Below are 13,144 nucleotides of genomic sequence, written 5' to 3'. Positions count from 1 at the left end.
TCTTGTAGACAAAGCAGAGGCAAAGGGTCCAGCATGTTACAAAGACTGCTAATCCATTACAGAATGGGAGAAATGAGCCACAATAGACTTGAGAAATGCCAACTTCCCTACATTAGGTAAAGAAACACTAGGAATCTGAACAACAATTCTAACACTCATCTGATAACAAATGCTGCAGCTGTTGAGTGCAATGTCTGCAATGCTGCTGAGGGAAAATTGGAGAAGCTAACGTCTAATATAGAATTCCTTATTCAGCAAAGAAATAACCTGATAAGCCTACTCACCATAGTGATTACCAAAATCATTGGTGGCTAGATTCCTCAGTATTGCTGCCAGGATCATGAATAGCTTCATTTATCAACGTCAGGAACTAGAAACATTGGTGTTTACTGAATCACTGAATACTATATTAATCTCCAAAATGCACTTCACTAACTGTAATTATTTTTGTCTTTGGGGATACTAGCTTTACACGACTAACCACCCAGATGGTTGGGTCCATGAGGGTACTACAATACTCACCAAAAATGTTATAAAACATAAATATTGGAGTACAGTAGTATTCCAGTACTACTGGAGTACAGGACCAACTACATACAGACAACCTCAATTGAGATCCTTGACTGATTAGACCTCTAGATATCTGCAATCTACTGCCATGTGATCAAGGATGACTTGTTCTTTAAATTCATTTCGCTACTGGGTACCTGTTTTATAGCAGGAAGTAATTGGAATGCAAAGAATCTTCTCTGGAGTTCCTGGCTCATCACTAATTGGGGAGAGAGCTTTATGGAATTGTATTATCTGCATGTTCCTGAATATCATTTATGGGATGCAACACGCATACTGGCCATTGAATTTGATGAAGCTCCCAGACTTATTAGACTTTTTTGTCACCACAGGTATTTTGCCAACGTTCACTGATTTTAGGAATAGCTTTGATTATGAATGATGTCTGATCATTCAGCCCATGGGGTGGTCGTAGACTGCTCCATCGTTTCCACCTTTGAAAACATTGGATGGGTTAGGCTCAAAGTGACAGTGAAAAAGCTGACTATTCACAAGGCACCTTCAGAAGGTTTTTCAGCCTTTTGGCATACAAGGGGTTGGTAAGAAATAATCAAATTCCTGAGTAGCTGTGTTCCTATGAGTCTTCCTGTGAAACCTTTTTTGTCAAAAGAGGTTTTGCAAGTAATCAGGAGAGGAGAGAATTAAAAGAAAGCTGGGTACGATGATGAATAATAAAATGCTTTTTATTCATCTATTAAAGGCCACCGTCTGGTATATAAAACATCTTTTTAATATAATTTTTCGAAACACGACCTTCCCGATGGAATGTAAGGTAATGATCCTGAAATCACATAACCCGACTCATGATGTAGTTTCATGCAAGCGATAAGCCTGTTACCTGTTCTGTTGAAGGTATTTGAAAGATTACTCCATCTAAGGCTACTGCCGATTTTTGAGGAAGGGCGTGGTATTCCTGACATCAGTTTGGCTTCAGATGTGGTCACTCAACAATCAAACACAAATTTTGTCGATGATATCAGCAAATTCTTAGAAGAGAAGATATTGTTTGGCTTTTTTCTAAATATCTAGTAGACATTTGATAAGGTCTGGCTTCCTGACCTACTATGTAAAATGAAAGGGAGCCTTTCTTAATGTATTAGTTAATCATACACAGCTATCTGGAAGGACGTTTTCCCCAGGTGAAGTACAATAAACAGTTGTCTGAATTCTTTGACACTGGGTCCGGTGTTCCTGGGAGCTCAGTTCTGGTGCCGGTTCTATACTAAGTCTTCACTGTGGACCTTCCGACTCCGGAGGACATTACAGTTGCATCGTTTTCGGCTGACATGGCAATCCTTGCTGTGGATGCTGACCCTATCGTAGCTTCTACTAAACTGTAACCTATATTGGATCTAATTAACGAAAGGCTAGCTAAATAGAGTATGAAGATTAATCCAACTAAGTCTATGCATGTTATATTTGCGATAGGAGGGATGACTGCCCGCGAGTTAAGTTAATAACGTTTTAATTCCGCATGCTACTAGCGTGGGATACCTAGGACTGCATCTGTAACATCATCTGATGTGGAAGATTCATGTTGGGGAGAAAAGGACGGAGCTTGACATTAAGTTCAGGGAGATGTTCTGGTTGTTAGGTTGCTGTTTGCAACTATCATTATCTAACAAGCAATTGCTGTACTTAGTGGTTCTGAAACCGATTTGGACCTATAGAATTCTCATCAAGTGAGAGTATTATCGAAGTCGTATAGCAATTCTAGAAAAAAACTATAAAGAAATATAACAGAAGCGGCGTGGTTTCCAAAAAACAATAAGATACACAATTATCTGAGATTGGCAACCGTTTGAGAGGAGTTACGGCGATTAGGTACAAGATACATAATAAGACTGCTCAAATATGTGAACTGGTTTGAGGTTAACTACCAGGAAAACAGCAAGTACATTAGGCGCATAAGCGACTTCATATATTACATCTTTAAATTCTCCGAGATTTGAGTGAATCAGCTTTCTTGGAGTGTTGTGCAACGTCAACATTTTTCATTTCGTTTAACCACTTACTTTTATTGATTCTTTGATTTGTTTCACTGTTTTTTTGTGTAATTGATAAGACTGTTTAGTGTTTTCTTTGCTTTTTATTAACTGAACTTTGGACTTTGATCAATCTTCCTTGGAATCATATTGTATGTACTTATTTATGTTTATTACATATTTATGTAAACTGTATAAGATATGTAAACACACACACACACACACAATGCAGGCCAAAAAAAATTCTAAAAATTACAAATATCGAGTTGCAGTTCAGCAGGAATTTACATATCGATAGTTGTGCCTAACCTCAACTCCGTGAATGTGTTTATTTCCACGTGCATATGTGCCAGTAATAGATATTTAGATTTTAACTTGTGCAGTCTATTAGTGAACTATTATACTTTTTTCTGAATTTACTGGTTTGTGCGAATATTTTAATGGTACGTCGTTTTAATGAAACTTAGTTTATTAGAATAATGTCCAGCTTTTTTATTCGAGATAAGAAAGGTGGGTCTAAGCGAAAACTGGATCACAATAAGGGTCTGTATCAGAAAAATGCTAAAAACAGGCGCCTTTCAAGTTTAAGAAAAAACAAGGGAAACCCGGAACCGACTGTAAATTATGACGATGAAGAGATATTAAGTAGTGAAGAAGAATTATTTGAAAATGATTCAAGGAAAAATTTTAGTGAAGACGAAGAGCCAGTTACTGCTCAAGAAAAGAAAGTTCAGTTAACGAAAACATACTTAGAAGAAATTAAACGAGCAGAACAGGACAGATTAGAAAATGCTGAAGTTAGCAATGATGTTCTTGCTAATCGTTTAAAAGAAGAAGCTTTAGAGCAGATTGGAAAATTAAAGAAAAAAGTTGCAGATAAGTTGCTGACTGTTACTAGTGACGATGTTCATATTTTACGCAATAAAGATCATAAACTCTCTATTACTTGTTTAGTAATATCAAGTGACTCTAAATTTATATATTCTGCTTCTAAAGATTGTTTTATTGTTAAGTGGATCATGAATTATAAACGGAAAATAAAATCGATTAGTTCTGCTCATAAACAGAAAGATACATCAAAGGTTGGTCATAATGATGTTATAATTTCTCTGGCTATTTCTAATGATAATAGATTTTTAGCTTCTGGTGATGTTAAAAACGTAATACATATCTGGAACCCACGATCGTTAGACCATATTCACTGCTTTAAAGGTCATTCTGGCCCGGTTACTGGGTTGACCATTTGTCGTAAGAGTAACAATCTGTATAGTTCATCAGGTGATAGATCAATTAAAGTCTGGAGTTTAGAAGAAATGATGTACGTTGAAACATTATTTGGACATCAATGCACTGTATCCAGTATAGATATTTTATGTAAAGATAGAGCTGTGTCATCTGGTGGTGCTGATAATTCTGTTCGTGTGTGGAAAATTCCAGAAGAATCGCAACTTATTTTTAATGGTAGTGGCAGGACAATTGATATGGTCAGACGTTTAGATGACAATCATTTTGTTTCTTGTGGTGAAGATGGTTTAATATGTGTTTGGGGAATTTTTAAGAAAAAACCATTGCATGTCATAAACAATGCTCATGATTTAGATTTTTTTACAAAAGAACCAAATTGGGTAACTAGTGTTGCCAGTTTAGCGATGTCTGATGTTTTTGCATCAGGTTCTTGTAATGGCTGCGTTAAGTTGTGGAAGAATGAAGACAATTTTAGAAATGTGTCATTATTATTTACGGTTCCTGTAAAGGGATATGTAAATGCGATGGCATTTTCATCTGATGAAAATTACCTTGTATTGGGTGTAGGACAAGAACATAAATTGGGGCGGTGGGAAACAATAAAAGAAGCTAAAAATTCTGTGGTCGTAATTGAACTGAAAAAGAAAAATGGACTTTCTAGTAATGAACATAGTGGTAAGTTTATGTTTAAGTAATTTAAATTTTAAGGTTTATATTTATAAGGGAACATAACCATGTTGCGTGTATTATTTTATTGATATGCAAGTCACATAATTTGCACATTATTTAAATATGTAGCACTGTATTTAACTTAAATGTCAATGGGTAAATCTGAGCAATTGCTTGATCACCTACAATGTTTTTCATATTTAGATATACCGTAATAATCTGCTTAGGATCAGAAACACACTAGATCTAAATGTCAGAAAAGAGGTTTGGATACCAGATAACCTGTGCAAGATCAAAGTTTGCACCTTGTTATCAGTACTCTTGACAATTAGCAATCTACTTTTTGATTATGGTGACCTGTTTAGATGCTGATCCATTCTGTGGAGAGAGTTTTTAGGTTAAGGTTAGAGTTTTGTGGAGAGAGGAATAAACCATAAACTAACCTTAGTAGTCATTAGAGTTGGACTCTTTAGTCATCCGTAGAAGATACTAGATGATGCTCTTTGTAAGGTGATTACAGATTGTACACATGACTAACAGCACTGGACATGTAGTGTAGTCTTTCTGCGCAGTGACTGTTTCCTGTTTAAACATAAATTCAGACCAACTGTCTTCAAGATATTGTTATACCTTGGTAATTTATCTGTAACCTCCCTCTACAAAAGTCTAACCTTAACCTAACCTCTCTCTACAGGATGGATTAGCATCTGAACATTTCTCAGTACTTAAAAAAAAAAAACCATAGTATATTGACTAGAGTACTGATAATATGGTGCAGACTTTGACCTTGCATTTGTCACACCAGTTATCCAACCTGCTTTCTCACATTTAGAAATTGTGCTTTCGTGATTCTAACCATATCTTCTATATATAGTATACTAAAGTAAGAACAAAACTGAAGTTGTTCAAAATTACCAGTCAGTTTATCTGTGGATGTAGATTTATGTCAAGTGCTTATTATTAAATTATTTGGTACAATTTCAGTACATAGATATCATTTCAATTTTTTTTTTTTAATTTTAACCAAATTTTCAGGTGTCTTGAACTGTTTATAAATTTATATTGGCAATATTGTGAACAAAATAATATTTTACTTTGTTGAACCAGACTTTAAACAACTGAGTTATAAGGGAGCATTTTATTATGAATCTGCTAAAATTACAAAATAATCTTGTGGCAGTTTTTATCTCCTTCACTATTTGATGCTAATCAATCAATACCAATCAAATATTTGTTATTGCTCATATACCACTAAAATGATGATGGTATTGACAAAGTGAGTGGTATGTGTATGTAAGAGCTAAGTATGATCTATCATCAAATAATAATAGTGTATTTTTTTGGTGCATTGTTGGGCTGTATTTTGTAATGTTCTAGTTATGTTCAAGTGTACTTAATTTTTTCACTTTTTTCTTTTTATTTATATATGTGTAAGTGTTGATTGTTATATGCTTAAGTGCATTACATATTCTTTTTACTGATATTAAATAAGAATTCTTATTTTTCTTTATAAAAATTTGAATTTGAAGAAATAATTAAATGTTTATTAGTAATTTTTACCCTCCTTAACATGGAAGAAACCTTGTACATTTGTATGAAATCTGTACAGTTAAAACATGCAGTTGTGTTAGTGTGTAACTTAGTTCAAAGTAATATTTTTTTCAGATGCAGTTAGTTACACACCATTTTATAAATTTAAGAGTTTGATTTTTTTATTCTTACTGATATTAATTTATGTTATGAAAAGTTATTCGTATCTTGTTAAATAATGCTAATTACAGCAATATATTTTTTTTCAACTAATGTTTATTTTATTTGTTTTAGGTTTTTGATCACTGTTTTTTTACAGTGTAATATTGACTTTTGCAACTTCAGAAATTTTATTGCACTACCTAATAAATAAGAAGATATATTTGTTAAATTTGTATATATTCTATATATAAACCTCATTTACAGAAAAAAATTCACTGACTTTTATTAATGACTGGCATTACAGGGTCGTTTATTCATTTGACACAGAAAATCAGTTTTGTTACATACTGTATTGATTCATAGATTTATAACAGATTGCTAAATATTTAATTCTGAAGTAAGTATTCATAGAATTAAGTGTACAAAAGTATAAGGTAAAAATTAACATTTTCGTATTACAAATTCATTCCTTGAGATATAAACAATACTGGTTAAAAAAATTTCTGTTAGGTAGCAATTCATTTTATCCAGATATTTCTTAAGTACTTGTAAAAAACCTAAACAGTGATCTTATATTAGCAGGCAGTTTATTCAGAAATTTTAAGCCCAAGTGTAAAGGATTTTTTTAAATTAAATAATATTTTGAGGTATTACCAGAAAGAACTGCAGTGCAGTTTTATTACCCTATTTGTAAAGACACTTAATGAATCAAAAATGTAATGAGAAAACATTTAATATTTCAACTTTATTTTGTAAATGTCTAGGCACTAACATTACTTAATTATTTTTTTTTTTTTCAAGAATTATAAAAACATTTATATTATTAAACCAATCTAAAAACACATTCATATTAGAGATATTTTTGACTTATCTATAAGAAGTCAATTATTCTATACTACTTAAAAAAAATATTTCGACCAGTACACTACTTGTGTTTGCCTTTTATGTGCATTTACTTATTTTAAATTGTTGAGTTTTATAAATAAATGGATTGTACTTTATTAATTTTTTTACAGCTTATAAGAGTAAATTTATATATATGAAATTATTTAACTGAATTTGTAACATGTATTTTAACTTTTTTTATTATATTAAAATTATTATAATTTGTTTTATACTGTAAATGTTTGTTACAAATATGATTAATGTCAATAAAATCATTAAAATTTCCGATATGATAACTGATGTACTTTTATTTTGACAAAGTCTTGCTTTTATTTTCATTTAATGGAATCTGGGAGATGTTTTACAGCCGAGTACTTTTAGAGTTAGTGTTATCTGCCTGCTAGTGGGGATGGCAACCAGCAGTTTGTCAGTTAAATTGGTTGTACAAATATGTACACATAATATTGTATAAGTAACCCTGCAAGTTAATTTTCAAAGGTGCAAAATTGTTGATATGGTTGATGTTTTTGGTAAGGATTATTGGAAGATGATTTTATTGTTAATAGAATATGGTATTCCTTTCTGTGATTATCATCCTCGGGCTCCAGTGTTAACACAATCTTGTTATGCATTTTCTAAAATATGTTTTGACAGTTTCTCATTGCATATTGCGCCTTGATTTCTGTTTGTCTGTTACGTTTTGATTTTGAACTTAATGGCTACATCAAAAAAATTATAAAAACCCAAATCATAGAAAACCTATTAAATCCTTTGTTTTACTCTAACACTAATCAATCAGTTTGTGTTTGTGGAAGGAAAGTGGTTTGGAGAGAGTGAAGTTTTTGTCTGATTTTGCTGTGTTCTTACACTAGCTCTATTTTTTTGTTAATTTGCATAAATAATTCTAATAATGAAGTTAGCAAAAAAGGGAAATTATTTTTATTTGGTAATAATGAGGCTTTTTTGAGGTATCAAATTATAATATATGTTATAACTTCATTGTTTAACATTTAATGTTTGAAAAATAATGTTTATACTCATCATTTTTAAAGAATAAAATAAATTCTAGGGTTACATATTAATGGAAACTTGGAAACAACTGAACTTGTAAACAGTATCAAAAGAGCAAATAAAAATACGTCAGTGGAAAATATGGTTAACTGGACTTTGTTGTATGGTCATACAGTAGTAATTATATGAGTATTAAAATTAGTTATTAATTCCTTCTTAAATTAACTGTTAATTTCTTTATATTTTTGAACAGATTTAATATATTTCCAGTTTTGTAGAAACACTAGATTTAGCACGTATAGTACAGTATGAATTAATTTGTACACCTTAATTGCGTGAGAAAGAGTACTGAAATTTGCCTAAGAGCTATGGTGAATGAAATTGATTATTAATCATCAGTTATTTAAGTATGTTTGCATGTAACATTTCTTTAGAAGTGTTGAATAAAAATGCATATTTTCATCCATTGAATTTACTGATGAAATTAATGCTTTCCACAGGTAGACAGATTTTCATAACGGGGAGCTTTTCCTCTTTTCATTGTGATTTGTTGTGTAAATATTTCACTAGAATAATTGAGACATGCAGGATACATAAAATTAATAAAACATAAATTATTCACTCAAACAATTTTTCAATATTTTCTTCTCTAACATTTTTTTTTTCTTGAAATTGGTGGGATTTTTAATGCCCAAACCTCTTTCCGATGTCAGCTTATTAGAATTGGATATGGAAATTATTTGTTTAAAAAAAATATGTCAAGCTTATTAGGATTCAAGCATAGAAAATTTCAGATGAAATGGAGATGATTCATTCTGCTATGGAGGTTGGATAAAACAAATTCTCAGTGTTTATATCAAGAGATTCTGAATGATTTAAAGAGTTTAATGGAATAAATAATGATATTTTATTCAAGAAAAAGATTGTCTACTTCAATTGAAAAGAAGGTGGCTGTGGAACATTTTGTAGTTTATGATATTCTAAGCCATCTGGGATTTATGACAATTTTTGTTATTGCAATGTCTAAATTTGAGTAAAAACAATTTATTTTTTAAAGCTTTTTTTACAAACTTTCTTCTTTACTACTTCTTTCTTATTATGAAAAACTTTACAGGATCTTTTTATCAAAAAGTTTGTTAGAACTTTGCCAGTAAGAGTCCGCAGAATTAGATGGCACGGCGAAGTCAACGAACTATGTTTAAAGTTCTAAACATGACCTAACCTAAAAGTGAATTGAGAATTGGGAAAAAAATTCAAAAGTAAGCATGAAAACATTATTTTTCAGTTGAATTAGATTTGTAATAAAGAATACGTTCAAAAAATACCTTGAATTTGGTAGACAATTTTTTTTTCATGTGATGAACTGCAGGACTCGAATATGTCACTTTTCCTCAAAAAGGTGGGTTTACAACTTGCAGTGCTAGCTAGCAGTACTTATTCCTCAAAAAGTTGGGTTTATGAATCATGCTGTTAGGTAGCAGTACTTAACAGCACCTTTGAATTTACAAATGATCTTCTCATACAAAAACTTGATGATGTAACTTGAAATAATAACATTTAAAAGAAAATATTTTATAGCTTGTTTTAATAGTAAAAGCTCTTATGTAAATGAAAGTACTGAAGATGAAACAATTTTTTTAATTCCCATCAATTCATTAAAAAAAATAAAAATATTAGTTTACAAGAGATTATAGCTGATAATAAAATGAAAAACAAGAACAGTAGGAGAGTGTTGCAAATGTGACAACAAAGATTTGTTACATAAAACAGAAATAAATTCTATTGGTAAAATTTTTATTGTATACTTAGAACTATTTGAACTAACTGAAGGAGAAATAAAAAAAAGTTCATTTAATAATAATATAAAAAATGTGTCCACAGATACAATAAAAATCGAGGGTTACACTTACAAAGTAATAAGTGCAATAAGGAAAAATGAAGTGAATGATATGACTACAACAAGAAAAATTCGCCGAGAAATTAAAAAAAATGTATAATTTCTAAAATAAAATAATAATCTAACAAAATGCAGTGATTTCCAAAAAAATTGCAATGAAGTTGTAAACTGTACAGTAAGAGTCTCACAGATGTCATTTCTTATGCTCAAAAAACAAACATTTCTGTTATATAAATAAAACTTTTTAACAAAATGTTACTGATGTTAAAAATTGTGAGGCACTACAGTTCTCTTATCAAAATCTGTTATTAATTTAGAATTTTGTCTAAAAAAAAAATACTTGTTAAATATATGTAATATACAATAGATATACAATAATAGATAATAAACAATATAAGTGTTTCATATAATAAGCATAAAATAGAAAAATTTATTACAAAACTCCTACTGGCCCGATTTCATTTATTAAACAATGAATAATCATAAGAATTGTATTATTTCTGTAAATATGTAAACATTATATGTATACATATAAATGAAATTGGGCTGGTAAGAGTTTTGTAACAAATTTTTCTATTTTTTACTTATATGGAACACTTAAACATATTTTATTCTATTATTGTATATCTATTGTCTATTATATATATTTAACATGTATTTTTTTTTTAAAAACTAAATTATAACAGATTTTGAAAAGAGAATTGTAGTACCTCACCATTTTTTATATCTGTATCATTTTGTTAAAAACAGTTTTATTTATATAACTGAAATATTTGTTTTTTGAGCGGAAGAAATGAAATCTGAGAGACTTTTACCATACAGTTTACAATTTCATTGTAATCTTTTTGTGTTAGTTATGACTACATACTAAACAGGTTGGTCTAGTGGTGAACTCATCATAGTAAATCGGTTGATTTTTAAGGTTTAAATCAGAGTAAAGGAAGTTACATTTATATGGATTTGAGTACTTGATTGTGGATACTGGTGTTTTTTGGTCGTTGGGTTTCAATTAACTACATATTTCAGGAATGGTCAACCTGAGACTGTACAAGACTACACTTCATTCACACTCATCTTCTAAAGTAATACCTGATGGTGGTTGTGGAGGCTAAACAGACAAAAAAAGAGTTAAGATTTTACAGTTTTGGCCCAACAGTGATTCATGACATTGTACTAACCTAATCTATGAATGGGCATAATTACTTTTTTTAACTATTTGTACTTTAAAGTATTGCAATTTTGCATTTTACGTGAGGTGAACAATTTTGAAATTATTTAAAAAAAAGTTAAACAAACTAGTTTAGAAAGAATATATATTAAATTTTGTAAATACAGTATTCAGAAAAAAATACTAAAATAAAAATAATTTAAGATAAAGGAACCTAAAACGGAGTTATGAATCAAGCGGGTGACTGCAAAACTCTAGTAATCAGGAAAATGAAATTAAAAAAAAACCCATAAGAAAACCATCATAATAAAAACATGAGACTAGGAAAACTAAAATAATTTTGCATTTAGGTCATACATATATACTTGTACTTATTATTTCATTTATATAAGCCTTATTTTAGACTTACATAATTACAAACATAAATATAGAAAAGGAACAAAAACATATGTTTATTATGTATTGTTTAGTGTTTTAATATATAAAACACTGTGTATATAAACACACACACACACACACACAACTGTTTACATATGGATTTATATATTCATATTTTTGAAACTGGAAATAACTGAAAGAAAATTGTAAACATCTACCACCATTAAAGAGAATAATGATGAAAAAAGAGTTGATTAAAGTTGACAAAAGCAAAACAAATTTTAGGAATTTAAATGATTTATTTATTTACTTCAGCCATTTCATTGCACAAAATACCTGCAGCTCTCTGTGCTACTATAAATTTATGATGCAGTGCTGCACAAAGTACATAATCCAGAGAATTTTTTACTAAATTGTTTACAACAATCTCCCTCTATGAATCATAAAACCTTGCTGATGGTGAGCGGGCTTGAGTGCTCAGTGATACACAGTAGCTCCAAAGGTACAACCATATTGGAGAGGTATCTGTTGAGAGCCAGATTAAGGAATGGTTCCTGAAAGAGGGCAGCAGCTTTTCCTTTCAGTAGTTGTTAAGGGCGTAGGTCAGGACTTATCAACATTACTCAACGGCCATATCAACATTACTCAGTCTTCTGAGAACTGTGCAGCTGAAAGCAATGGAAAACTACACGGCTGTTTTTTTCCAAGAAAAAATAGCTCTCGTCATTTCCTTGTAACAAAGATGGAGGCACCTGCCTTGGTAAAATATTCCGTAAGTAAACTAGTCCCTCATTCGGATTTCTGGGTGGGGACTACTAAGGAAGGGGTCACCAGAAAATTAAAAAATAACATTCTACAAGTCAGAGCGTGGAATGTTAGAAGTCTAAAAAAGGTTGGTAGGTTAGAAAACTTAAAGAGGGAAATGGATTAGTTAAATGTAGATGTAGTAGGAATTAGCAAGGTTCAGTGGGAAGAAGAAAACGACTTTTGGTCAGGTGATTTTAGAATAATTAACAGCTTCAAATAAAGGGTAGGCAGGATTAGCTTTCATAATAAACAAGAAGGTAGGGAAAATAGTAGAGTATTTATTTCAAAATGCATAGCGATAGAATCATTCCAATAAGGATAAAATCAAAATCTAAGCCAACAATGATTGTTAACGTCTACATGTCTACAAGTGCCTGTGACGATGATGAGGTAGAGTGTGTATATAAAGAAATTGACAAAGCAATTAAACAGATAAAAGGGGATGAAAATTGAATAATAGTTGGAGATTGGAATGCAAGTATTGGGAATTGCAAGGAAGGAAATGTTGTTTGTGAATAAGGGCTGGGCAAAAGGAATGAAAGAGAGGACTGACTCATTGAGTTTTGCATGAAGTATAATTTAGTAATGGCCAACACCCAGTTTAAAAGTCATAGTAGAAGAATATAACATGGAAAAAGCCAGATAATAGTTCAAGGTAACAGATGGATTATATCATGACTAAACAAAGATTTAGAAATCAACTCGTCAACTGCAAAGCTTATGTTGGAGCAGACATTGATAGTGATCATAATTTAGTGATAATGAAATGTAGATTGGGGTGTAAAAACCTGAAGAAAAGGTGTCAGATGAATTGGTGGAATTTAGAGAAGCTTGAGG

The 13,144-nt window shown here is 30.9% G+C and overlaps 1 protein-coding gene across 1 annotated transcript; it reads left to right on the top strand.

The window, feature by feature from the left end:
• Positions 1 to 2,404: 2,404 nt before the first annotated feature.
• U3-55K (U3 small nuclear riboprotein factor 55K) lies at positions 2,405 to 7,334 on the top strand. Its single transcript, XM_075366406.1, has 2 exons — positions 2,405 to 4,475; positions 6,294 to 7,334. The coding sequence occupies exons 1-2, from the start codon at positions 3,035 to 3,037 to the stop codon at positions 6,299 to 6,301; spliced, it is 1,449 nt and encodes a 482-aa protein (XP_075222521.1). The 5' UTR covers positions 2,405 to 3,034; the 3' UTR covers positions 6,302 to 7,334.
• The last annotated feature ends 5,810 nt before the right edge of the window (positions 7,335 to 13,144 follow it).

Source organism: Lycorma delicatula, chromosome 5, assembly GCF_047948215.1.
Source record: "Lycorma delicatula isolate Av1 chromosome 5, ASM4794821v1, whole genome shotgun sequence".
NCBI classification, from domain to species: Eukaryota; Metazoa; Arthropoda; class Insecta; order Hemiptera; family Fulgoridae; genus Lycorma; species Lycorma delicatula.
Note: the sequence above shows the minus strand (reverse complement) of the source record. Positions and strands in the feature narration are given on the sequence as shown.